General features: G+C 45.0%; 1 protein-coding gene across 1 annotated transcript; it reads right to left on the minus strand.

The window, feature by feature from the left end:
• Nucleotides 1–18,135: 18,135 nt before the first annotated feature.
• LOC141088572 (uncharacterized) lies at nt 18,136–20,233 on the minus strand. Its single transcript, XM_073574722.1, has 2 exons — nt 19,739–20,233; nt 18,136–19,628 (listed from the first exon to the last, which is right to left on the minus strand). The coding sequence occupies exon 2, from the start codon at nt 19,391–19,393 to the stop codon at nt 18,218–18,220; it is 1,176 nt and encodes a 391-aa protein (XP_073430823.1). The 5' UTR covers nt 19,394–19,628; nt 19,739–20,233; the 3' UTR covers nt 18,136–18,217.
• Nucleotides 20,234–26,934: the final 6,701 nt, after the last annotated feature.

Genomic DNA, 26,934 nt, shown 5'->3' on the forward strand with positions numbered 1-26,934 from the left:
AGTATAGACTCTTATGGGTAGTTGTGTGCGTGAAGATGGATGCATGAGACTGGTGACTGACTCATTAAGATCCCCTCAATTTGGTTGTGTATGGTATAGGGGTTACAGAGTCAGAGTCCGCGCCAGTAGTGGCATAGTCTATGTGCCACAGAGCATCCCGCTCTCCATAAGAGCATTAGCGCCATGCAGTGCCATCCAGCACAAGGCACCTCTGCACCGGACGAACAGCAGTGATCCTTACAGCAGCACCATCACCAGTTAAGCGCTATCCTCCCTGCTTTGGGTGGTTAGTGGCATCCGCCAGAGCGGTGCACTGCGCACTTGGTGCAATTTATATTTTCCGTTCTCTTGCTGGCACCGCAGCTGCGGCACCGAGTGCTAGTGGTCTAGAGGGACTCTAGCCCTGAGTCTCTGAGGCAGAGTTCTGTGACCGTTAGCTAGTGCTCACCCAGCCAAGCCCTGTGAGAATTAACAGGCTCCGGCATTTGTTTCAGCGGCTCTGTGAGGTAACAGAGTTCGCCCCTGTGCACACCAGGTCAGTGGATATCTCCCCGGTGTTCACTTAGTTCTCCGTCATTACCGAGCAGCATTTTAACATCTTTGCATGGTGGACCCCGAGCCGCGAACGCACCTTATTCAATCTTTATTATTTAGTGCGTTCCGCAAGCCTGTAACATTATACTAGCGCCAGGGTCTGGCTAGTAATGGCGGACGAACAGCGACTGCTGCAGTACATCAGGCAGCTGGAGGGCAGGTTGTTGGTTCTCGAGTGTTCAGCCTCAGCTGCGGATGTTACTGCGGTCGCTGTTCAGTCAGCCACGGAGGTTGTCCCCTGTGTGACCACGGCCATCCCTGCCCTGACTTTGTCCCACCTCCCGTTGCCCGAGAACTTCTCGGGTGATAGTGCTTCTTGTAGAGGTTTCATGATCTAGTGCACTATACAGCTGGAGCTGCTGGCTGCACGATTCCCCTCTGAGCGGGCTAAGGTGGGATTTATTATTTCCCTCTTGTTGGGCAGGGCTTTGGAGTGGGACACACTGCTGTGGGAGCGTGGTGATCATGTGGTGCAGAGTGCCTCACAGTTCTTGGGCACTCTGAAGCAGGTCTTCCTGGGACCACTAGTCACCCATGACAGCACACTCCGGCTGCTGGCATTGTCACAGGGCTCGTCCATGGTCAGCCACTTTGCCATCCAGTTCCGAAGGCTGGCCTCAAAGTTGGAGTGGCCAGATAAGGTCCTCATTCCGGCATTCTGGAGTGGTTTGGCTGACCATGTGAAGGATGCTCTATCCACCAGGGAGATTCCTGCCACACTGGAGGAGCTTATCACCGTCTCCACCCGTATAGACCTTCACTTTGCCGAGCGAAGGTTGGAGCGGTCCCAGTGTAGGCAGAGGTTTAGGTTGGCACCCAGTTTTGCTAAATCTCTGGAATCTCCCGATTGGGTTTCCCAGCGTCTGGGGGCTTTCCATGAGGGATCCAGGCTCCAGTCCTCTCAAGTCCCTGTGATCTGTCATGTTTGCCGGCAGTCCGGTAACCTTTCCAACCGGTGCCCACAGTAGCTGGGAAAATGCTCGAGCCTAGTGGCCATAGGAGGCGGCTCACTAGAATCGGCGGCCTTTTCCTCCAAGTTGTCCTTTAAGGGGAGCCTATAACCTGATACGCATCCGTGAGGGAGATGAATGGAAGACGACCTTTAACACCAGGGATGGCCATTATGAATATCTTGTCATGCCCTTTGGGCTCTGTAATGCCCCTGCCATCTTCCAAGACTTTGTAAGCGATATCTTTCGAGATATGCTCTCGACCTCGGTGGTGGTCTATCTGGATGATATTCTCATCTTCTCACCAGATATTGACTCCCACGGGAAAGAGGTTTGCAAGGTCTTCGACCGCTTATGGGCCAACTCCCTCTACGCCAAGTTGGAGAAGTGCCTATTCGAACAGGAGTCCTTGCTTTTCCTGGGCTATATTATTTCTGCCCAGAGTTTGGCTATGGATCATGCCAAACTGCAGGCGATAATGGACTGGCCGGGACCCCACTCCCTCAAAGCGGTGCAGCGCTTTCTGGGGTTCGTGAACTACTACCGTCAGTTCATTCCCCACTTCTCCACCTTGGTAGCTTCCTTGGTTGCCCTCACCAAGAAGGGAGCAAACCCCAAGTTATGGTCGGAGCAGGTCTCCAAGGCCTTCTCCTCCATCAAGTGTCACTTTGCTAGCGCTCCCATTCTACTTTATATCACCCCGATGTAGATAAGCCGTACATCTTGGAGGTGGATGTCTCTTCCATTGGTGCTGGAGTGGTCCTCTTCCAGAAGGACGCTCAGGGTCAGAAGAACCCTTGCTTCTTCTATTCCAAGACCTTTTCACCGGCGGAAAGGAATTATTCCATCGGGGACAGGGAGTTGCTAGCAATGAAATTAGCCTTCTCGGAGTGGAGACACCTCCTGGAAGGGGCTCGGTTCCCTTTCCAGATATTTACCGACCATAAAAGCTTGGTATACCTACAGACAGCCCAGCGGCTGAATTCTCGCCAGGACAGTTGGTCCCTTTTCTTCTCCCGGTTCCACTTCATCCTTCATTTCCTTTCCGATGAGAAGAACGTCCGGGCTGATGCTCTCTCTCGCTCTGTGGTGTCAGCAGAGGAGGAGGATGAGGAGCCTCGGCTAATAGTCCCATCTGAGAGTCTGAGGACTGTGGCTCTGGTCGCCCATGAGTCGGTGCCTCCGGGCAAGACTTTTGTCCCTGCCCGTTTGCGACTGGAGGTCCTCTCATGGGCTCATGTGTCTAGGGTGGGTGGACACTTTGGGATGAAGCAGACCTCTGAGCTACTGACGAGGATCTATTGGTGGCTGCATATGGCCCAAGATGTCGGAGACTACATGCGGGCGTGCGTCTCCTGCACCAAGAATAGGTCTCCCTGACAATGGCCCGCTGGGCTACTTTACCCCCTGCCGGTGGTGGACAGGCCCTGGGAAATGGTTGGCATGGACTTCGTGGTGGGCCTGCCCTCTGCAGCCACAGAGATTCCTGCTCAGCAGAGATGTCGGTCCAGACATCTTGCCCAACCTGATGCTAGGCGTCTGCTTGCTCCTTCTGGCTCTGCTATAACTCCATGTTTAAGTCAGTATCAAGTAGACGCTTCTGGGACTAAGTCCTGTCTTTTGGGTACTGAGCATGCCAGTAGGACGTCGGAGGTCACATGCGCAGGTCCCATTCCTGCTCGGATTGGCCCATTACTGGGAAGGTCCCAGAACACAGCTATAAAAGAGCCGCATGGCTGCTCGGCCATGCACTAGTATAGACTCTTATGGGTAGTTGTATGTGTGAAGATGGATGCATGAGACTGGTGACTGACTCTTTAAGGTCCCCTCCCTTTGGTTGTGTATGGTATAGTGGTTACAGAGTCAGAGTCCGCACCAGTAGTGGCATAGTCAATGTGCCACAGAGCATCCCACTCTCCACACGAGCATTAGTGCCATACAGTGCCATCCAGCCCAAGGCACCTCTGCATCGCACGAGCAGCAGCGTTCCTTACAGCGGTGCCCTGTGCTAGTTAAGCGCTTTCCTCCCTGCTCTGGGTGGTTAGTGGCGTCCGCCAGAGTGGTGCAGTGCTTACTTGGTGCAATATATATTTTCCACTCTCTTGCTGGCACTGCAGCTGCGGCACCGAGTGCTAGTGGTCTAGAGGGACTCTAGCTCCAAGTCTCTGAGACAGAGTTCTGTGACCGTTAGCTAGTGCTCACCCACCCGAGCCCCGTGAGTATTAACAGGCTCTGGCATTTGTTTCAGTGGCTCTGTGAGGTAACAGAGTTCGCCACTGTGCACATCGGGACAGCAGATATCTCCCCGGTGTTCACTTAGTTCTCTGTCATTTAAGAGCAGCAGTTTAACATCTCTGCACGGTGGACCCCGGGCTGCGAATCCACCTTATTCCATCTTTATTATTTGGTGCGTTCCGCAAGCCCGTAACACCCAAATATCCCTTAGCATAGACATACTGGACGGCCTCATGAAACCAAAGTTTCCATTATTTTTAATTTGGTGCTGCCATACTGTTGGCCTATGCATTGACTGCAAGGCCTGCCCTGCCACAAAGTCACATACACCCCAATAAGCCTTTGAATCCATGTACTGGATGGCCACAGGAAAACCAAGTTCACATTGTTCATTTGGTTCTGCCATACATTTAGCCTATGCATTGAATGCAAGGCCTGCCCTGCACCAAATTCACATGCACCCCAATAAACTTTTGAACCCACATACTGGATGGCCACAGGAAAACCAAGTTCACATTATTATTTTGGTACTCCCATACTGCTTGCTTATGAATTGAATGCAAGGCCTGCCCTGTATCAAATTCACACGCACTCCAATAAGCCTTTGAACCAATGTACTGGATGGCCACAATCAACCATAATTCCAGTATTCACTTGGTATTCCCATAGTGTTTGCTTATGTATTAAATGCAAGACCTGCTAAAAATTAGTAGGCACTCCAATGCCCCTTGAAAGAGACATGGAGGAAGGCTTCATAATAAAGTGTTCACATTATAAAGAAGCGGGTCTCCTGTACTTGAAATGCCCATACACTAAGTGTTTGGGCTGACAAACATTTCCCCCTGAGGGGTACACATCAACTTTAAAAAAAAAAAAAAAAAATATGGGCATCATAAATATCCTTGCAAAAAACTAGAGTGACTGTAGCATCACGGAACACGTTTACCCTGGTGTTCTAGTGGTGGTGTTTGAAGAGACATGGAGGATGCCCCCCTATGAATCCTTTCCCAATTTAAAGGAGCGGGTCTCCTATACTAGGAATGCCCATACACAAAGTTTATTGGCTGACAAACATTTTCCCATGGGGGGTACACATCAACTTTTTTTAACAATTTTTTTTACGGGCATCATAAAAACCCATGCAAAAAACTAGAGTGGCTGTAGCATCACTGAACACATTCATCCTCGTGTTCTAGTGGTGGACGGTGAAGATGTGGAGAAGGTGTAGGAGGACACCAAATGGCCAAAATCAGAAAGTGTATATCCATGTGTGGGTGTGAAGAGGTGCATAGGAATACACCTCCCAAAAAAAGACAATATGTTGGAGGTTATGATTTGTTACCATTCGGTGGTGTAGAGAAGTCTGGCCCAATCCAGCCCTTGTTCATTTTTATTAGAGTCAGCCTGTCTGCATTTTCAGTTGAAAGGCGAATTTGCTTATCAGTTATAATTCCACCAGCGACACTAAAAACCTTCACTGACAAAATGCTAGCAGCAGGGCAGGCCAGGACCTCCAAGGCATAGAGAGCCAGTACATGCCACCTGTCCAGCTTGTATTCCCAATAATTAAAAGGCACAGAGGAATCACGGAGGACATTGGTACGGTTGGCAAGGTATTCCCTCTGCATCTTCTAAAATATTCCATTCCATGTGCTATTACCCTGCACCTCAGGGTCAGGGCGATGGGAGGGTCTGAGAAAACTCTCCCAGAACTTTGCCAGTGTTCCCCTGTCTCTGCTGGATTGGAGTTGTGTCTCTCTTGCCTGTACTCCTTGGTTGTCCAACAAACTGTGACATCTGCTACCAGCATTTTCAGATGGGACATTTTTTAATAATTCCGCAACAAGAGCCCTCTGGTACTGTACCATTTTAATAGACCTGTGTGCCTCTGGAAGAAGAGATTGAAAGTTCTCCTTGTAGCGTGGGTCTAGAAATGTCACAACCAGCAATGAGTGTCACAGTAAATTTTCATAACGTGAGGGTCAAGGGAAAGGCAGCACAACATAAAGTCAGCCATGCATGCCAGACTGGGAGCATGCAAGCCTTCTGTGTCCTCACCAACAGAATGACTGACCATGGTGTCCTCCTCCTCCCTGTCCTCAGGCCATCCATGCTGAACAGATGGTATGACAGTTGTGCTTATAAAACTGTCTATAGCATGTGAAAGTAGCTCCTGTACCTCCTCTTCCTCATTGTCAACCAATCCACATTGGGATGACATAAGGCTGGGCTGTGTGTAATCATCCTGTATGCTTCCTTGCACCATGTCCTCGTGCTCCGCCTGCAATGCATCCTCTTTCATTGTGAGCAGAGAGCTTTTCAGAATGCAGAGAAGCGGGATGGTGATGCTAATTATGGCGTCATCGCCGCTCACCATCTTGGTGGACCCTTCAAACTTTTGGTGGATGGTACATATGTCTGAAGAGGAGGAGGAGGATGAGGTGCAGTAGCTGTAGACTGCGGGGGCAACCCTGATTGACATAGGGCCTGCAATCCTCAGCATCGGGAGGACGTGTTCCATTCCAAGGTCCGTCTGGGTCCCGGCTTCCACTATGCTAACCCAGTGTGCCATCAGTAATATGTAGCATCCCTGCCCACAAGCACTTGTCCACATGTCCGTGGTTAGGTGGACTTTCCCATTAACAGCATTGTTCAGGGTACGGGTAATGTTGAGGGCCATGTGCTTGTGTAATGCTGGGATGGCACACGGGAGAAATAGTGGTGGCTGGGGGCCGAGTACCTTGGGACGACCGCAGCCATGAGGTTGTGGAAAGCTTCCATCTCCACAAGCCTAAAAGGCAACATTTTGGCAGCAAGCAGATGAGAAATGTGTGAATTTAGTACTGTGGCCTGTGGGGCGTTGACTGCGTATTTATTCTTGCATTCCAATGACTGGAGTATGGAGAACTGAAGGCTGCGCTGGGACAAGGACATGGACATGCTTGATGATAGTGGTACTTGAGTCAGTCACCATGGACAGGGGATTGACTTGCATGCACAACAGTGGAAGAAGCAGTGTTTTCACCCACACTGTTCCTGGAGCCTGAGATTCAGCTTACAAAATCAGGTGCTTTGCTGCCATGTGCCTGATCATGCTGGTGGTGGTCAGGCTGTTAGTTTTGCTACCCCAGCTGATGCTGGTAAGGCAGGTGGTGCAAATGGCCTTTTTGGGGTTATTGTCAGATTTTTTAAAAAACAACCAGTCTCGGGTAGACATAACAGTTGTACTGCCAACTTCCGGTGTGTTGGTGTTTTAAGGAAAGGTTGCCTGCCTTCTGTCTATTGCCATCACAGTGCTTCTATGTGCCTGTTGGGGTGCTACGCCTCCCTCCCCCTGTGTGCTGGTGTCATCGCTCTGCATGTCCTCCTGCCAGATTGGGTCAGTTACTATATCACCCACCACCTCAGCTTCCACTTCCGCACCATGGTCCTCCTCCTGATTTGTTGGCAATTGAGTCTCATCATTGTCCACCTTTTGTGACACTTTCCCACTGTTTCGTGTGACCACGGCTGCTCAAAAATTTGGGCATCACTACATGCGATCTCATCTTGCCCTGCTTCAAGTGGACCGGGCGAGAGGCACAAATCTATAAAAGGAAAAGTGAACAGCTCTTCAGAGTGTCCAAGTGTGGGATCAGTTGTCTCCGGGCACTTGGCATGGTGGGAGGAAGGAGGTTCAGGGTGAGAAATATGCGGTCCAGACTCAAAGCTACTCAGACTTGACCATGTGGAAGACAGGGTGGTATTGGTGATGGTGCCAAACTGACGGGAAGCATTATCTGCTAACCAATCAACGATCGTTTCACATTGCTCTGTGTTATGATGAGTCACCAGAAGGAGGAAAAAACAAAATACCAGCTAAGTCCAGAAAAACCAGAGAAGTTGGCAGCTATCGGATTGCAGACCCCTGAACCTATCCACAACAACTAGCAGTAGCCGTGGGGGGTTCCTACGGTGCCCTAGACCCCTCGATCACAGCCGGAGAACTACATAGCCTAAAGACAGAAAGGGGAAAAACTAAACTGCCCCAGAGCAGACCCCAAAGCAATAGGCAGCCCCCAACATATAATGACGGTGAAGCAAGATGAAAACACGAACACAGATAGAAAGATAGGTTGAGCAAATGATGGGGCCCAAGCTAACTACATAAGACAGGATAGGAAAGCTGCTGTCTGCCATCCGCAAAAACCCTATCAAAATGAGCCAACCGACTGATAGGAAAAACAGGCCCTGAAGTCTCTAGGCTTCAAAAAGACTATATCAGCACTCAGGTATATTCTGGAGACAGAGCAAAAGATCAACAGATCAGAGACAAAAATGGAATTCAGCTCACCCCCGGCCGGGGATGGCAGAACTCCCAAAAAACAAGGCAAAACAAAAACAAAACTGAAGAGTACAAAGCAGAGCAGAAAAACTTAGCTTTGAGATGCAGGAATCAGACTGGTCTCCCAGAATCCAGCAGGAAAATCACAAGCCAGGAAGAAGGGCGTCGGCAGGCTTATATCCAGTCCTCAATTCCAGCCACCCAGTCATCATCTAGCTGCCCAGGTGTTTGGTAATCAGTCTCACTACCTTCCTTCACTAGAGGAGGGAGTTCATCAGACCTCAATGGTGAAGGGAAAAATGAACTCACAACAGCTCTGGTTTCAATAGTGATGTCCTTCTGCAGGCCTCTAGTAATTGGGTCATGAAGGTCGGGCAAGAAGATATGGGTGTTTGTTGTGGCACAATTTCAACTTGCCTACGGCCTCGGCGTCTGCATGCACCATTACCATCACATCCAATTCCCCGCCCCTTGCCATGTGCATTGCCTATTTTAAATGGAATACAACATATTCCAATAAACTTTTTGACACAGTACACACAGGTTTTAGAGCACAGTGCAAATAGAGGTTTTTTGGCACAGTACTCCCAGAGACTTTTTGACCTCATGCAAACAGAGGGTTTATCTTAGAGGCTTTTTGGCACAGTAAATACAGACGCTTTTTGGCTCAATACATACAGTGGATTTTTCGGACAGTGCTCTCAGAGGCTTTTTGGAACAGTACTAGCAGGGTTTTTCTGCAATGGAAAAGAGATGGTAGAACATTGCTTTAGACACATTAATCACATAGACACAGCGGTAGAATAAAATAATTTTTTCAGTCCACAAATGTGAAAGAAACGGCAGCATACTAGAATTTTTTTACACACTAATCACAAAAAGAGCGTAAAAAAGCAGTAGAATAAAAAAATTTAGGGGAAAAAGGCAGCTGCATAGTAGAATATTTTTTTAGAAACACTACTTGTATAGACAGAGTGCTATAATGAAATATTTTTTTCAGCCCACAAATGGGAAAGAGACAAATGCATAGTGGAATGTTTTTTCATTAGTTCTAATTGCATAGATACAGTGGTATAACAAAATTATTTTCTCAGCCAACAAATGGGAATGAGATGGCTGCATACTAGAATAGCTTTTTCAAAACTCTATAGACACAGCAGTATAATAAAATATTTTTTTGTTTCCACAAAAGGGAAAGAAATGGGTGCAAAGTAGAATTTGCTTTTAGACACGCTACTCACAAAAAGACTCACAAGTGGAGTAGCAGAGTACATACTAAATCTAAAAGGCACGGTACTGTCACAGACTGGGTTGTAGAATACACACACAGGTTTTTCGGCACAATACTCCTACAGGCAAAGGTGCAGAGTACTGTCAGAGGCTTTCTGGCACAGTACTCCCACAGATATGGGTACGGAGTATAAACAATGGATTTTTAGCACAGTACTCCCACAGTAATGGTTTAAGATTACAATAAGTGGCTTTTGGCTCAGCACTCCCAATGAGACACATTCAGAGAACACTCAGTGGCATTTTTACAGATCACTCAATTTAATTAAGTCCCTGACTTCAGCTGCATCCTGTTCCTACACTAATCAGAGTAGAATGGTGGCGGTACTCATGATCCTTTACTTATATGGGCCAGGTCATTGGATGCGATAGCAAATCACAGACATGTCAATATTTGCCTTGCCAATACTTGGCATGGCTGTGATGGCTCCAGAAGTACTCACAGCCTAAAAGCTTGTTGATTGGCTGCACTGCAGCCTTTCAATAAACTTTGTCAACCATCTGAACCCAAACAGCAAACCGGACATCCTGTTAAAAGCCCGTATTCAGAGTTCGGTACAATATCCAGTACCCCGGGCTTTACAGTTTGGGTTTGTTGATCCCTAATTTTAGACTTTTATGTATATTCCTCTCAGTCTTCCTACAATCATAACTTTTTTTGGCCTGCAGACATTGCCACTTTTAGGATTGATTGCTGCAAGACAAGCTGTAATTGTGAAAAGAGTTATAAAATTTACCATATAATGTCCTGAGAAATGGAAAAAGCCTTCTATGATGGTTTACTGTGTGAAAATACAGTGTCATTATTGTTAGGGCTTCACTTCTATGGTGTTCATTTTGTGGTATAAATTACCTGGTAACTTGATTCTACTTCTCAGTATGATTAAAGAAAAATGTTTCTTTTGTTAATATTTTTTTGTGTGTTTTACAAATCTGAAACATTTGTTTAGCTTTTTTGTATCTACACTTTCAGAAATCTATAACTCTTGTTATTTTTCAATCAATAAAACTATGGGGAATTTGTTAACACAGGGAAAACTACAGTTTTCATTGGTATCATTTTAAGATACAGTGTTTTCAGTCTTTTTTTATTTAATGTTTGGGATAAAGTGATGTGAAAGAAAAAAGTACTTTTTTTATTCTTATTTACAATGTTTAATGTACTGGATAAGTAATTGTACATTTAGTAATATCAAACTTATGCATATGCATGCCTATTTTTTGAATGTGAATTGGAAAATTATTTAAACTCATTTTAGTATATTGTAATATTAAAGTGATAATCCACTACTGTTTTTGCCATATAAAACTAAGGATATTGTGCCTAAAAAGCTCCATGTACCTTTTCTATCAATTTTCATGTGGTCTTCTGCCTTTCTGCTTAACTTTATGTCCTATGATTAGTGTTGAGCATTCTGATACTGCAAATATCGGGTATCGGCCGATATTCACTGTATCGGAATTCTGATACCGAGTACCGATATTTTTACAATATCGGATACCGGAATCGGAAGTTCCCATAATGCAATGAGCCAGTGTTGTGGCTGTGATTGGCTGCTGAAATGATGTCATCATAATGCGCGGTCTGTACGCATCATGATGCGCGGTCTGTGCGGGCCTGCCGGGGGTCTGTGCGGGCCCGCCGGGGGTCTTTGCGTTCTGCCGGGGGTCTGTGTGGGCTGCCTGGGGTCTGTGCGGGTCTGCCGGGGGTCTGTGCGGGCTGCCGGGGGTCTGTGCGGGCCGGCCGGGGGTCTGTACGGGCCTGCCGGGGGTCTGCGCGGGCTGCCGGGGGTCTGTGCGGGCCTGCCGGGGGTCTGTACGGGCCTGCCGGGGGTCTGTGTGGGCTGCCGGGGGTCTGTGCGGGCCTGCCGGGGGTCTGTGCAGGCTGCCGGGGGTCTGTATGGGCCTGCCGGGGGTCTGTGCGGGCTGCCGGGGGTCTGTACGGGCCTGCCGGGGGTCTGTGCAGGCTGCCGGGGGTCTGTGCGGGCCTACCGGGGGTTGTGTGTGTGTGCAGGCATCGTCAGATGGGACTACAAGTCCCATTGGGCTATGCCTGCTACAATGACAGTGATTGACTCATTAGCCAATGATGGGACAGTAGTAGTCCCATCATCCGGCTAATGTCTTGAATGTAAAAAAAAAAATATATATATACATACTACATACCACATACATACTACATACATACTACATATATACAACATTCATACAACATACATACATACTACATACATACTACACATATACTACATTCATACAACATACATACATACATACTACATTCATACAACATACATACATACTACATATATACTACATTCATACAACATACATACATACATACATACTACACATATACTACATATATACTACATTCATACAACATACATACATACTACATATATACTACATTCATACAACATACATACTGTTAGGAGTGGCGGAAGGCACTAAATAAAAAATATAAATGAAGTACCTTTGCCACTCGGGGTCCACCGTGCGGTAGATGGAGAAACCGCAGCTAAGTGACTCAGAGCAATCTGGCGGTAATGTGCACAGGGTTAAGATAGCATCCAGGTGCACAAATGAATCTCTGTTAAATACACAGAGCCAATAAAGAAAATATAACAACGCTGAGCATGTTCAGAACACAGGAACTCAGCAGTGCACGAGCGGTATATGGTCACGGGAGTAGTTAAAAAACGGCACTCACTCCGCCACGACCTACCGTAAACTCTCGTGGAAAACTGCACTGCAACTGCAGACGCAAACAATAGCTGCTACAGCAGCGCTGCGTGAGACTTGCCGCAAGGTAACACCGCAGTAACGCAAGCATGATGTTAGACGCTAGCAGGTGCAATAGTGGAGCAATGGCACGCTGGCGCTGTCTTCTGGCTATAGCTCATTCCCTCACACAACTGTAATATCCAAGGGAGGGGGTTTCAAATGAGTCATTCACCAGTCCATGCATCCATGCACATACACACAGCAGCAAGTATGACTATACTAGTGCATGGCGGAACAGCCATGCGCGTTTTTTATAGCAAACGGGACCTTCCAAAGGCTTCCAGATCTCTGAGCTGAGCCAATGGAATCTGGAGCAGGACCTGAGCATCTGACTCCCGAGCTCCAATGGCCGATTGTCCCATGAGCATGCTCAGAAGAAGGGACAAAGGACTTAGCCTCCGGAGAGAGTTGCTGTAAAGCAATCTCCTCTGCAATCCCCTTTACATTAGACAAAGAGCAGGAGACTGCAGCATGTGAGGGTCTATATTCCTGCCTAGTAATGGCCAAAATCTGACTCGTAACACATACATACATATTACATACATACTACATACAATACATTCATACATTCATACAATACATACATACATATAGACATACAGTACATATAACATAGAGTACATACTCACCATCACTTGTCACTTTGATCCCCGAAGCCAGTGTCATCTCACTGTAAAAAATATTAAAATAACGAATAAGCAATATACTCCCTGATCCGACGAAATCCACGAGTGTCCCACGACGATCTCCTGCAGTGCATCACTGAGAGGTTACTATAGTTCACTGGTCTCACTTTATGGCAAAAGCTGCGTGGGAACTTTCTCACACAGCAATGCCAAAAGTGAGACTAGGGACTATTTTTTTACAGTGGCGGAGGAATACAGTGCGGAAGGATACCTACCTTCCGTCATTGTATTCCTGGGGCCCCGAAAGAGCGGTGGCATCAGCTGATGCTGCTGTTCTCCACGGGAGATTGTCGTGGGACCCTCGTGGATTTCTGCGGATCAGGGAGTATATCGGTTGTTTGTCATTTTAATATTTTTTAAAGATGACACTGGCTTCGGGGATCAAAGTGACAAGTGATGGTGATTATGTACTATATGTTGTATGTACTGTATGTCTATATGTATGTATTGCATGAATGTATTGTATGTAGTATGTATGTAGTGTGCATGTTGTATGTCTGTAGCATGTTTTATGTATGTTGTATGTATGTAGTATGTATGTTGTATGAATGTAGCATATATGTAGTATGTTTGTAGCATGTAGTATGTATGTATGTATGTTGTATGAATGTAGTATATATGTAGTATGTATGTATGTTGTATGAATGTAGTATATATGAAGTATGTATGTATGTTGTATGAATGTAGTATATATGAAGTATGTGTGTAGTATGTAGTTTGTATGTATGTTGTATGAATGTAGTATATATGTAGCATATATGTAGTATGTATGTAGTATGTATGTTGTATGAATGTAGTATATATGAAGTATGTATGTAGTATGTATGTATGTTGTATGAATGTAGTATATATGAAGTATGTATGTAGTATGTAGTATATATGTGGTATGTATGTAATATGTATGTATGTTGTATGAATGTAGTATATATGAAGTATGTATGTAGTATGTAGTATGTATGTATGTTGTATGAATGTAGTATATATGTAGTATGTATGTAGTATGTATGTTTTTTTTTTACATTCAACACATTAGCCGGATGATGGGACTACTACTGTCCCATCATTGGCTAATGTGTCATTCACTGTCATTTTCGCAGGCATAGCCCGATGGGACTTGTAGTCCCATCGGACGATGCCTGCACACACACACAACCCCCGGCAGGCCCGCACAGACCCCCGGCAGCCCGCACAGACCCCCGGCAGGCCAGTACAGACACCTGGGAGGACAGCACAGACCCCCATCAGGCTCACACAGTCCCTTGGCAGGCCCGTACAGACCCCGCCCGCACACACAGACACGCACAGTGTCCGCCCACGCACCGCCCACACTCTTCCCCCCTCCCGAACTGGATGTACAAGTAAAGAAAGTGGTTTTTTTAATTCCGACATTTCTCTCCCATTGACTTCAATGGGGTTTCCGGTATCGGAATCGGCGATACCTGATACTTTTTGGGTATCGGTCCGATCCAATCCGATTCGATGTTTCTCAATATCGGATGGTATCGCTCAACACTACCCATGATATAAACTCTTCTGTTACAACCACGAATTATAAATTCTCAGGATTCCTCGCTGATGGCATCTTGATTTGAAGGACATGCAACCACAAGTACACAATATGCATACTCTAGGCCACATTTCAACTAAGCATGTGCAGCATTGCTCAATGCAAGAGATTTGAGTAGGGCCGCACACGTGTAGTTGTGGCTGGCAGTATGCATATTGCATAACTATGGGCAAATGACCTCACATAAAAATCTGAACATCATACAGAACATGCATTATGAGTATTAACATGTCTGCAGTCACATAAAGTGACTAGGTTTTTGTGCTAAGTGTGGACAACTTTAAATGATAACGGATGAATTGAAGGTGTTAAACATCTTTTACTACTAGCAATGATCAATGTTGTTTGCGGCAAGTGTCGACTGTACAACATAGCCAACATTCACAGTTAACAGGGATGGATCAGATCATTTTATTTGCCTCTGAGCTGGTAGGTAGAAACTAGGTGTCACGATCCATGCTGGATTGTGACAGATAAAAGCACATGTAACCTTTTTTTTTTCCTTTGAGGCTAGTTTCACACTTGCTTTTTTTTGCAGCGCGTTTTTCCCGCAAAAAAACGCATTAAAAAAACGCATACAAATGCATACAAACGCTGCGTTTTTTTCAAGCATTTTTATGCGCATGCAGGAAAAAAACGCAGCGTTTTTGCGCGTTTGTATGCGTTTTTTGTGCGTTTGCGTTTTTTTACAGATTTTGGAAAAACCCCACAAAAATGAAAAAACAACCATTCAACAACACACAAGACCAATGGGACTTCATTGTGGGTGTGGTATGTTAATATATAGACCCTGTCTACAGTATTCTTCACATTTGCTTGATTCTTCTCGTGACCATGGATCTGCGCTGGAAGAGTTTTCACTTCAACTTGGATTTGGACATCGCGATGGCTCAGGCGTATGCAGTTGCTTGCCATGAACAAAGGAAGAGAGAGAGGCAGCGAAGACGGCGGCGTATGTGGATACATCCGATTGTTGAACTCCGGGAGAGCCGTGGGGCATACCACACCCTCTACAGCGAGCTACAGGCAAACCCGGAGAAATTTACAGATTATATCAGGATGTCCCACGAAAGTTTCATGGATTTGCTTGCTCGTGTCCAACAATCCATCCGGAGACAGGACACACAGCTCCGTCGTGCGATTCCTCCTGAGGAACGGCTACTGGTGACATTACGGTATGTTTTAAAAACCAAGGGGTGCGGTCTGATGTTTTTTTTTTAAATTTAGTATTCAAAACCTTGGGTAATTAGTTTTCGTGAATGTACTAATATTTTATTTTATAGTTTTTTAAAATAATATACATAAATATTAATTTTACTTCTTTGTCTGTTCACAGATTCCTGGCGACTGGAGAAACCCTATCTTCACTACACTTCCAGTACCGTATTGGAATCTCTACCTTGTCTGGAATTGTTGCTGACACCTGCCGGGCTCTCTGGAATGTTCTTTGCCCAGAATTTATGCCCCTGCCCACCGCTGAAAAGTGGATGGAAATTGCTGACAAATTCTGGACAGTATGCAATTTTCCCAACTGTTTGGGAGCTGTTGATGGTAAACACATACGGATCATCAAACCCCAAAGAACGGGATCTGAGTACTATAATTACAAAAAGTACTTTTCAATAGTACTCATTGCGATTGCGGATGCCGGATGTATGTTTGTAGCAGTGGACATTGGAGCATTTGGCCGTGGTAATGACTCACAGGCTTTTAAAAACTCAGACATGGGCCGGAGGTTGTATGGCAACCAATTTAATTTCCCTATGCCACGGCCTCTTCCTCACACCGAAGCTCCGCCACTGCCCTTTGTAATGGTTGGCGATGAGGCTTTTCAAATGTGCGGAAACTTACTGAAACCCTACTCCAGCCGGGACTTGGACCACACCAAAAAAATATTTAATTACAGGCTGACCAGGGCCAGAAGAACTGTCGAGTGTGCTTTTGGGATTCTTGTTTCCAGATGGCGAATTCTGGGCACGGCCATTAATCTTAAACTTGAAACAGTCGATGAGGTGGTGAAGGCCTGTGTGGTTCTACATAACTTTGTGATGGCTAAAGAGCACCCGACCTTTGAACTGGACGATGATGCTCCTAACCCATTGCCTGAATTCACTCAGCACACTCTCAGGTCATCCGTTGAAGTTGGCCAAATGAGGGACCAATTTGCGGCCTACTTTATTTCTGATGTAGGACGGGTGCACTGGCAAGATGAAATGGTGTAATGTTTTTGTTTGTTTATGGTAATAAAAAACCTTATTTGATACCATTACTGAGTGCACTATATTTTTTAAACTCCAATTAAATAAAAAACTTCCCATGTATAACTGAATTTTTTGATGTTCACACACCTGGGCAGGTAAATACACATATGAGTTAAAATGCAGCATTGCTAGTCTGCGTGAAATATATTGGAACGAGCAAAGCTGCAGGCCATGAATCAGGAAACCATTTTTTTTCAAGAGAAAATTGTGCAACTAGTTGAAAACAAAGTATGTGATTTTCTCAAAACACAACCCTCAAAACCCAACCCCAATGAAAGTCCATGGGGAATACAAGTCAGCATTGAGTGGATGAATGTAATCTGCTCCATTCCAACTTAAAAGTTATTACACTAGGCCTTGGAATGACTATACTAGGCCGTGGTATTTCAAATATGAGTATAGTAGGCCTTGGGCCTACTAGTATAGTAATATGTGAAATACCACGGCCTAGTATAGTCATAACAAGGCCTACTCGATTTTTGCCAAGTAGGATCTTGTTTCACGAAAAACAAACGGGTGAAACTTGACAAGTTTCAACAGTTTGTTTTTCATGAAACCAGATTCTAGTTGGTAAAACTAGAGTTATTACACTAGGCCTTGGAATGACTATACTAGGCCGTGGTATTTCAAATATGAGTATAGTAGGCCTTGGGCCTACTAGTATAGTCATATGTGAAATACCACGGCCTAGTATAGTCATAACAAGGCCTACTCGATTTTTGCCAACTAGGATCTTGTTTCACGAAAAACAAACTGGTGAAACTTGACAAGTTTCAACAGTTTGTTTTTCATGAAACCAGATTCTAGTTGGTAAAAATAGAGTTATTACACTAGGCCTTGTAATGACTACACTAGGCCGTGGTATTTCAAATATGAGTATAGTAGGCCTTGGGGCTTGTAGTATAGTAATATGTGAAATACCACGGCCTAGTATAGTCATACCAAGGCCTACTCGAATTTTACCAACTAGGATCTTGTTTCACGAAAAACAAACTGGTGAAACTTGACAAGTTTCAACAGTTTTTATTTCATGAAACCAGATTCTAGTTGGTGAAACTAGAGTTATTACACTAGGCCTTGTAATGACTATACTAGGCCGTGGTATTTCAAATATGAGTATAGTAGGCCTTGGGGCTAGTAGTATAGTAATATGTGAAATACCACGGCCTAGTATAGTCATACCAAGGCCTACTGTAATAACTCGATTTTTAACAACTAGCATCTTGTTTCACAAAAAACAAACTGGTGAAACTAGAAAGAAACTTATTTTTAAGACAAGTTTCAACAGTTTGTTTTTCATGAAACCAGATCCAAGTTGGTAAAACTCGAGTTATTACACTAGGCCTTGGTATGACTATACTAGTCCGTGTTATTTCACATATGACTATACTAGGCCTTGGGTTGGTTTTTAACATGTATTTACCCATCAGTGTGTGTGAGCGGCGCAAACAACATTAATGAAACTTAGTAATGGTGAACCACAAATGTAAATTTATTTTTTATCACAAAAATAAACCAAAAAATTATTTTTTCCGGCGTTTGGGGGCAGATGGTTTCAATTTGGGGGTGTGCAGGGAATATGCAACACTTGCAGTTGAAGACGGTGTTTGAGGGGAAGGGGCAACAAAACTTGTGGGGGAAGGTAGTCCAGTTAAGGGAATTAAACTAGGAACACTTGGAGGAGAGGAAATCTGTTCAGGTACATTAGTTGTAATGGCATGTCGCCGTAGGCTTGTGTGCCTGGACCGACTTTGGCCCAATGCCCGCCTTGATAGATTTCGCCTTGAACTAGGGGCAAATATTGAATGTAGGTCCCCCGTCTGCTGGTATGGCTGCTGCTGCTGCTGAGGTGGCGGCTGCTGCTGCTGAGGTGGCGGCTGCTGCTGAGGTGGCGGCTGCTGCTGAGGTGGCTGCTGCTGCTGAGGTGGTTGCTGCTGCTGAGGTGGTTGCTGCTGCTGCTGAGGTGGCTGCTGCTGCTGCTGAGGTGGCTGCTGCTGATGCTGAGGTGGCTGCTGCTGAGGTGGCTGCTGCTGCTGAGGTGGCTGCTGCTGCTGCTCTTCGTTGTCAGTGCTCGTCCTTGCAGGAGGACTGGTGGCGGCAGTAATGGTCCAGGTTTGCAGAGTGGTGGTGGCAGGGCTACTACATGTTGTTGTAGCGGCAGGGCTGTTCCATGTTTGCCTAGTGGTGGCTGAGCTCCATGCATGCATGGGAGTGGCGGTGGTGCTCCAGACAGGAGCAGCGCTTGCCATGGTGGTGTCGGTGAAGTGACCAGCTGCACTCAGACTTGTGGTGGTGTAACGGTGGGTGTCCTGGCTTTGAATAGAGGTGTCCGTGCAGTGGTATGCAGCACAAGTCGGTAGTGAGGTGAAGCGAGTCAATGGTGGCACAGGTGGAAAGGACACCACTGACTGCTGACCGTACCGATTATGCTGCATAGCCTGCAAGAAAGCATTGTTGCAGGCCTGCAGCACATTCAGCTGTTGATCAGGACTAAGGTGTTCCGCCATGCCCTTTTCAATCTTACTAAAAAAATGGTGTGCTGGTCTGTTGAGGTCGGCCTCCAGACGGTCAAGGCGCTGTTCTACAGAATTGAAGCGGTGTTCAAAGTGGTTAAAACCACGTTCCATGAGTGCAAAACCGCTTTCAACTCTGTCGGACAGTGACTTGAGGCTGGAATTAAATGTCTCGCTCAAATGCATAAACTCGGGCAAGACATTCCTGTCCAAGGCCCTCTGCCGCTGGCAGGTAGTGCCCGCATAACCAGTGGCAGAGACCTGGGACAGGGGAACACCTGATGGCCCAGCTTCCTGGTCACCAGCTGTGTGTGTGGTTGACCTGCAAGGTGCTTCCTGGCTGTCGGATGGCTGGGACAGGTCAGAGGACGTCCGAGGAAGGACCGCTCCAGGGCCAGGTTGCAGGGTGCTGCTCCAGGTGCTGTGGAAGAAAGGAAAATCATTACTACCATGCCTTTACAAGAAGCATCAGCTGTGGATTAGAAAAACACAGATTAATAAAAATAAAAACCCAAAATTTATAATACTTACGATCTCGTGGCAAGGACCGGTCTTAGGAACTGCAACGCGTGATAGTGACGGTATCTAGTTCTGGTCCTTGACGCAGATCCACTGCGAACCTGGCCCTCAGCACGAACATCACTGTTGAAGCGGTCCTTGATCGAACGCCAACGTGTTCGGACTTTGTCCACTGTTGATAAAAAAAAAACAGTGCCGTCAAGGACAACAGTCACTGCGGCACAATGTAGCAATACAATACTCAAAGCAGTCACTGTAGACCCCGATGACACTGTTGGGTTTCCTGCTAGAATACACCTAGCACGAAACCCAACAGTGCCGTCAAGGACAACAGTCACTGCAGCACAATGTAGCAATACAATACTCAAAGCAGTCACTGTAGACCCCGATGACACTGTTGGGTTTCCTGCTAGAATACACCTAGCACGAAACCCAACAGTGCCGTCAAGGACAACTGTCACTGCGGCACAATGTAGCAATACAATACTCAATGCAGTCACTGTAGACCCCGATGACACTGTTGGGTTTCCTGCTAGAATATGCCTAGCACGAAACCCAACAGTGCCATCAAGGACAACAGTCACTGCGGCACAATACAGAGCAGGGAAATACTCACTAAACGCCTTTTTGGAGGATGCTGTGGCGCTGTCCCAGCCATCCATCAACGCTGCGGCCACCTCATTCCATAGCCGCCGGGTCACCACAATGTCCTTGTGCAGCCGGTCACGGCTGTCCCACAACGGCGAACGCTCCTGGACCAGGCTGATGAGCTGCTCATTATCCAGGTACACGTCTTCATCCCGTTGTGGAACCTAGACAAAACACATTCATTAGAATAATCCAATTTAAATTGAATAAAAAGTTACAAAAAAATAAACATAAAAAAGAGTAAAAATAGAAGATAAAAAATAAAGAACATTACAAATCATTTGATACTTACATTCCGTATCACCACCGGGACTTGGCTTCGCTGCTCCTGCTCTTCGCCCTCACTAGTCCCGTCCGCAGAAGATGATGATGACGATGTCTTAAAAAAGTTGAAGAAAACGTAAGAGATTTGGAGAAGCAGCAGATATACTTACCAGATGCACGAAAATAATCACCTCACGGTCTGCTTGCGCCAATTCCTGCCGCGATGGGGAATACTCGGATTCTGAAGACATACTGCATGTAAAAATAATAAAAATCATTAGTACATACATAATTTAAAAGGACAGGCATATAATGTAATATACTCACATTCTTCGCTGATATAATGGGTTCTTGGTTGACTGTCTGCTCTTCAATCTGTCAGTGTAGTAGTGGCAGAGTTTTGGCAGGCACCTCCTTTATATAGACTTTTTTTTTGACTTTAGAAGATTATAACTAGGACAACAAGTGGACACCACCAAAAAAACGCAGCGCTAAAAAAACGCATACATGAGCATGCCAGTGCGCACGTATGCGCATCCATAGGCTATAATGGCCATTTTTAGCGCAAAACGTGCGCATACGTGCGCATGCGCTTTTTTCCAGGGCCAAAAAATGCAACATGCTGCGTCTGGAAAATACCAACACACACCCCAAAAAAACGCAGCGCATGAAAATCGCATACGTGCGCATGCCAGCGCGCAGGTATGCGCACCCATGTTAAATATAGGGGAAAAATCGCATGCGCACGTATGCGTTTTTTTCCAGCGCTAAAAAACGCAAATGTGAAACCAGCCTAAGCTGTTTGCTTAAATTTAGTTTTGCCCCCAGTGGCCATTAGGGTAATTACATAGTGGTGTCTTTAGTTCTAGTTTCCCCCTGGTGGTGGATAGTATTATTACATGGGAATCACTAGCAGGTGTGATTGCTCTGGCTCTTGCCTATAAAGGAGTTAGGTGGTCTCACTCACTGTTGGTGATCTTGGTCATTTCCAACCATCCTTGGTGGAGGAAGGAGCTAGAGAAGAGTTCCTTGCAGCTCAGTCAGAGTCCTGGTGTGGAAGGAGCAACAGTGAGGAGTTCCTTGCATCTCTACAGTAACAGAGCTTTGGTGAAGTAGCAGCTATTCAGGAGTAAAGCTGCACTCAGGTGCTGGACTCTGTTGCTACGAGCAATAGCAACAGAACAAAGCTAAGTGGTTTTTCCCTGTTTGTAACTTTCCTTATGTGTGTTTTAGTGCAGTGGTGGGATTAGTTTCTGCACCATCCAATTCATTAGAAAGGGATAGGTGCAGGGCAAGCTAGGGTTTCTAGGTATCCTGCTCGTCGCCAGGTGCGGAACCTGCCTAGGGACCGTCAGGAGTGTAGAGACACTGACTCAGGGGAGTGCAGGAAGTCTCCACGTCCCCGTTTCCTACTCCAGGGCCCTCCATTGTATCAGTTTCCCTGGTGTTTCCCTTATCTCTGTAAATTCGCCCTGCTGGAGGCGGTGTATCCAGATACATGTGTAACTGCTGAAATTCGCCTGCTGGAGGCGGTGTATCTGGCTGCACATTACATTGTTTAAATTCGCTCTGCTGGAGGCGGTGTATCCAGGGTCACGGGTGTCATGGAAATTCGCCCTGCTGGAGGCGGTGTATCCAGTCACCCATGACATTACACTAGGATGGAATATGGCTCATATTGGAGTAAGTGGAGAAAAAAAGCAGATCTCTTATAAGATAAATTGCAAAGTTGCCTATATTTGCATTCACTGTTAATTTATTAATTTATGTTAGTTGAAACAACAGTGATTATATAATATTGACAAAATATTCAAATAAAACTGTGCATTGATAGGAATAAATTCTTTTGCAAAGTGGGACATCATTTTTTAATGTCAAACCTGGTATGTCTATACAAAAGAAAAAGATTCACATAAGAAAAAAACTGAACACCTGCAAATAAACAAAAAAATGAAAAATATGACACAGATTAAAAACACTATAAAAAATAAATGTAAACAGAATTCCCTATGTGGTTTAAGGGGGTGACTCTCATAACCTACCTCTAAAATACAAAGTAAGACTTTCGACTAAAGCACCTCAACTGCCAAATTAAGACAGGTACAAAATGGCACAATAATGGAGCAGCAGAAAAAAAATAAAATACTGGAAAAATGTGACCCAATAAATAGAGATAACAAAGCAGCAATGAAGTATCAAAATATGATAAATAATAAAGAATCATCAAACGATAATGCCATTATTATTAAAACCATTCGTTGAAACTTTACCGTTCTATTTGAGAGATACTACTGACCTACTTAAAAAGATTGAATCTATGGTTATTGATGATGATATGATTCTCGTCACTTGTGATGTTGAGGCTCTGTATACCAATATTAGACATGATGATGGTCTTAAAGCCTCTACATATTTTTTGAGCATGTCTAATTTGAATGTTGACGAGGTTAGGTTTATTTCAACGCTTTTAAAATTTATTTTAACCCACAATTTTTTTACTTTTAATGGTTCCTTCTTCCTGCAGCTCCAGGGGACAGCCATGGGTGCGGCCTGTGTGCCGTGCTATGCCAATCTGTTCCTGGGGCTGTGGGAGAGGGAACTTTTTCCACAGATGCTTTGGATCGGGTAGTATTTTGGACCCATTTTATCGATGATATATTCTTTATTTGGCGTGGCAATTCTGTGGAACTTTTAGATTTTATTAATTTTTTAAACAATAACCAACTCAACATCAAATTGACTTGCTATCATGATATCCATAGTATTGCTTTTTTGGATGTTACCATCAGGTGTGATGATTTTGGTACCTTGCAGACAGATATTTTTCGTAAAAAAGCCCTCTGTCAATTCCCTTTTACATGCCTCATCTTCTCATCCTGGGCATGACATTAGAGCGTTACCAGTTGGACAATTTTTAAGACTCCGCCTTTTATGTTCCTCTATTGATGATTTTAAAAAACGGGCTAATGAAATGAAGAAGAGGTTCTTGGAACGTGGCTATAGCCACAGGTGTGTAAAAAAGGCCTTTAATCGGGCTTTAAAAACAGAGAGACAAAATTTAATTTTTACAAACCAAGTACCTAAAGTGGATAATAATGTGAGACTTATCACTGAATATCATTCTCAGTGGCAATTAATGCAGGAGATTCTTACCAAACACTGGTCTATTTTGACCAGTGATCCAATTTTGAAGCATTATCTTTCTCCCGTACCAAGTATTACAGCAAGAAGGGCACGCAATTTACAGGATCACTTGGTAAAAAGCTTCTACTCTAATAATCCGTCCATCTTATTCCCATCTCTTGGTTTAACACCAAGGACTAGATGGAGATGTTCCCCCTGTGGAAATTGTGCTGCATGCTCCAATGTTGATCATGCTACAACTTTTTGTGCATCTAACAAAAAAAAATTTAAAATTACTCAAACCATTTCATGCAATATTGCAGCAGTAATTTACCATGCTACCTGTCCATGCTCCAAGATCTATGTTGGATTAACCACTAGAGCCCTAAAGCTAAGGGTAAGAGAACATGTGAGGGATATAATTGCTGCGGAAAAAGAAACAGTTGTTGAGCACCTTAAAACCATTCCAAGACACTTCAAAACATTTCATAAGTGTGACCCATCAGGTTTGAGAATTATTGGCATTGATCATGTTGTTACTGATTTACGGGGTGGCAATATCAGCCGCCTCCTGTCACAGAAGGAAGTCAGATGAATGTGGACTTTGCGTACGCTTCAACCCCTGGGCCTCAATGAAAACTTGAATTATTCATCCTTTCTCTGATCATCTATTTGTTGTTTTATTTTATTGATAATTTTTTTATATTAGTTTTATTATATATATACATATATATATTAAAAATAATTTTATATTTTACTAATATTTTTAAAATTAGTTTTTTCAGAATATCATGTCTGCATCCTTTATTTTTGCTCGATCTCTTTTGAAATGGGAAATATTCTATTGGTCTACTATCAAGTACATGTGGGAATTGAAATACTTGAAAAAGGAAAAAGGAAATAAGAAGGAATAAAAGAAAAAAGAAAAATGAAAAATAAGAAAAAATAATATTCTATACACCTTCACTATGTTATTTATTTGATATGTATTATAGTATTTTCAATATGGTAATTTACTTACATTTTTGCATTTATTATCATTAGTGTTGAGCATTCCGATACTGCAATATCGGGTATCGGCCGATATTCGCTGTATCGGAGTTCCGATACTGAGTTTCAATACTTTTTAGAATATCCAATACTGGAATCCTAAGTTCCCATAATGCAATGAGCCAGTTTGATTTTATTCAGGCAATGAGGAATCCTAAGAAGTGTGGGCACATCCTGTTAGGCATGTAGGCATGTTAACTAATGGCATGGCTGTAATTGGCTGCTGAAATGATGTCATGATGCACTATAAAAGCCGCCGCCATTTTTGGTTCACTCTGCTGTGAATTTACTTAGGGACAGGACACTGCTGTTCTGACCCTGAGGGACAGTTTGAGCTAGCGATTTGCTTTATTGTGCTTTACCCAGGCTACTTTAGCAACTGCTGTGTGAGAAGCTTTCTTTTGCCTTGCAGCGCTGTTCACGGCTGTCTGCGAGGTCTCTGTGTGTGAGTGCAGCTCACGCTGTAGTGTGTTCTGCAGCCACCTCCAGTTGTAGTCCGCTCAGCGTGCGTCACTGCCTCATACATTGTCCTTTTTTGCATTACTGCTGCTCATTTTTCCAGATTTCTCCTATTAGTGTGGTTCCATCCGTATCCAGCTAGAATATTTGCAAGCACTATATAGGAGTAGATAGAGGAGCCTTTCTGCTGGCTTGTGCCCTGTAGCCCAAGCCAGATTAGTATTAGCCTGTTTTTTGGAGCCTCATCTACTGCATTATAGGTTACCTTCCTGCATTGTAATAGCTACAAAAAGTTTGTGATACTATCGGTTTTACATCTTTGGGCACCTCCAGTGTCTTTTTGTGAGAAAAAAGTTAATAAAGTTCACCAAACACTCCACTTTACAGTTGCGTAAGTTACATTAGCTCATATTAAAGTCTAGTCCACACTTTATAAAATTAGCGTTTCTTATACCTGTTAGCAGCTGTTCAGGAATAAGCACACTAAGCCCTTAGTACTTTTTTGCCTATCTTTATCAGTCTACCAAGATGAAGAAGGCAGGAAGCAAGGCACGTGGTCGTGGGCGTGGAGTTTCTGCAGGGAGAGGATGTGGGGATTCTGTGCCTGCTGCGGGCATCAGTGACTCAGCATCCCCCAGTTTTACCAGGGAATAGTCCTTTATGCGCAGCTTTGTAGGAGCTCGCCGTACCCCACTGATGCGGGATTAACAAATTCAAGCCATTGTCAGATGGATGGCAGCTAACGCATCGACTTCAATTAGTTCCAGATACTCTCAGGTCCAGAGCACTGAAGAGCACCCATCTGTCTCTTCACTACCGGCCAAATTGCCCAGGCAGTCAGAGAGCCCTGGACAGGAGCCATCTCTACTTCTGTTCACTGAATCTGTTGGCTTGGAAAGAGGGAGCCAGCCAAGCAGCATTCGAGAATTTGAAGAAGAGGTAGTATGCAGTGATGCGCAACAGCTTTGTCTCTCTGAATCTGAAGAGGCGGGTGGGCCAGTGCCTATGGGCAGCACACCTCAGTATGCATCTGATGATGAGACTCAGGTGCCACTTTCTGGTGCGTACTGTGCTGTCGAGACAACCCAGGAGAAGCTGTCATTTGAAGAGGGTAGTGTAGATGATGAGGTCCTTGACCCATCACGACATGAGGTACAGGAAGGTGGTGAGAGCAGCTCAAAAAAGGAGGGAGAGGGAGTGGGCAGACTCGGTTGCCTGTAGCCTCCCACATCGGCACCCATTAGGAGCATGACTCTTCCAAAACCCAAAACGGGCGCTCCCAAGACTTTCAGTGCCTGGTCCTTTTTTTACACCGGTGCAGATGACATTTGCTTTGTCAAATGCAAGCTGTGTAATCAGAAAGTGAAAAGAGGGAAAATTGTCAGCAACCTCAATACAACAAATATGTGGAAACATGTGCGGACAAAACACGTGGTGGAGTTACAAAGACACACTGAAGACCTAGGCCAGCCTACAGCGCCACCTACCCCCTATTCAGCTCATGTTGCAGCCTCTTCCTCCAGCTCACACACAGCTGGTTCAGCTTCCTCACAGGATCGCCATGTAAGAACCTCTGGCACTGTTGTACAGAGAGACAGTGTCATTCCACCCACAGCACCATGTTCCCTGTCATCCTCACACTCCAAGGCCAGTCTACAGCCATC

Source organism: Dendrobates tinctorius, unplaced genomic scaffold (genome assembly GCF_039654945.1).
Source record: "Dendrobates tinctorius isolate UK_male_01 unplaced genomic scaffold, ASM3965494v1 ptg000039l, whole genome shotgun sequence".
Lineage (NCBI taxonomy): Eukaryota > Metazoa > Chordata > Amphibia > Anura > Dendrobatidae > Dendrobates > Dendrobates tinctorius.

Coding starts and splice junctions, on each gene's coding strand:
- LOC141088572 (XM_073574722.1), bottom strand. CDS start 19,393: ATGCATTTGAGCGAGACATTTAATTCCAGCCTCAAGTCACTGTCCGAC.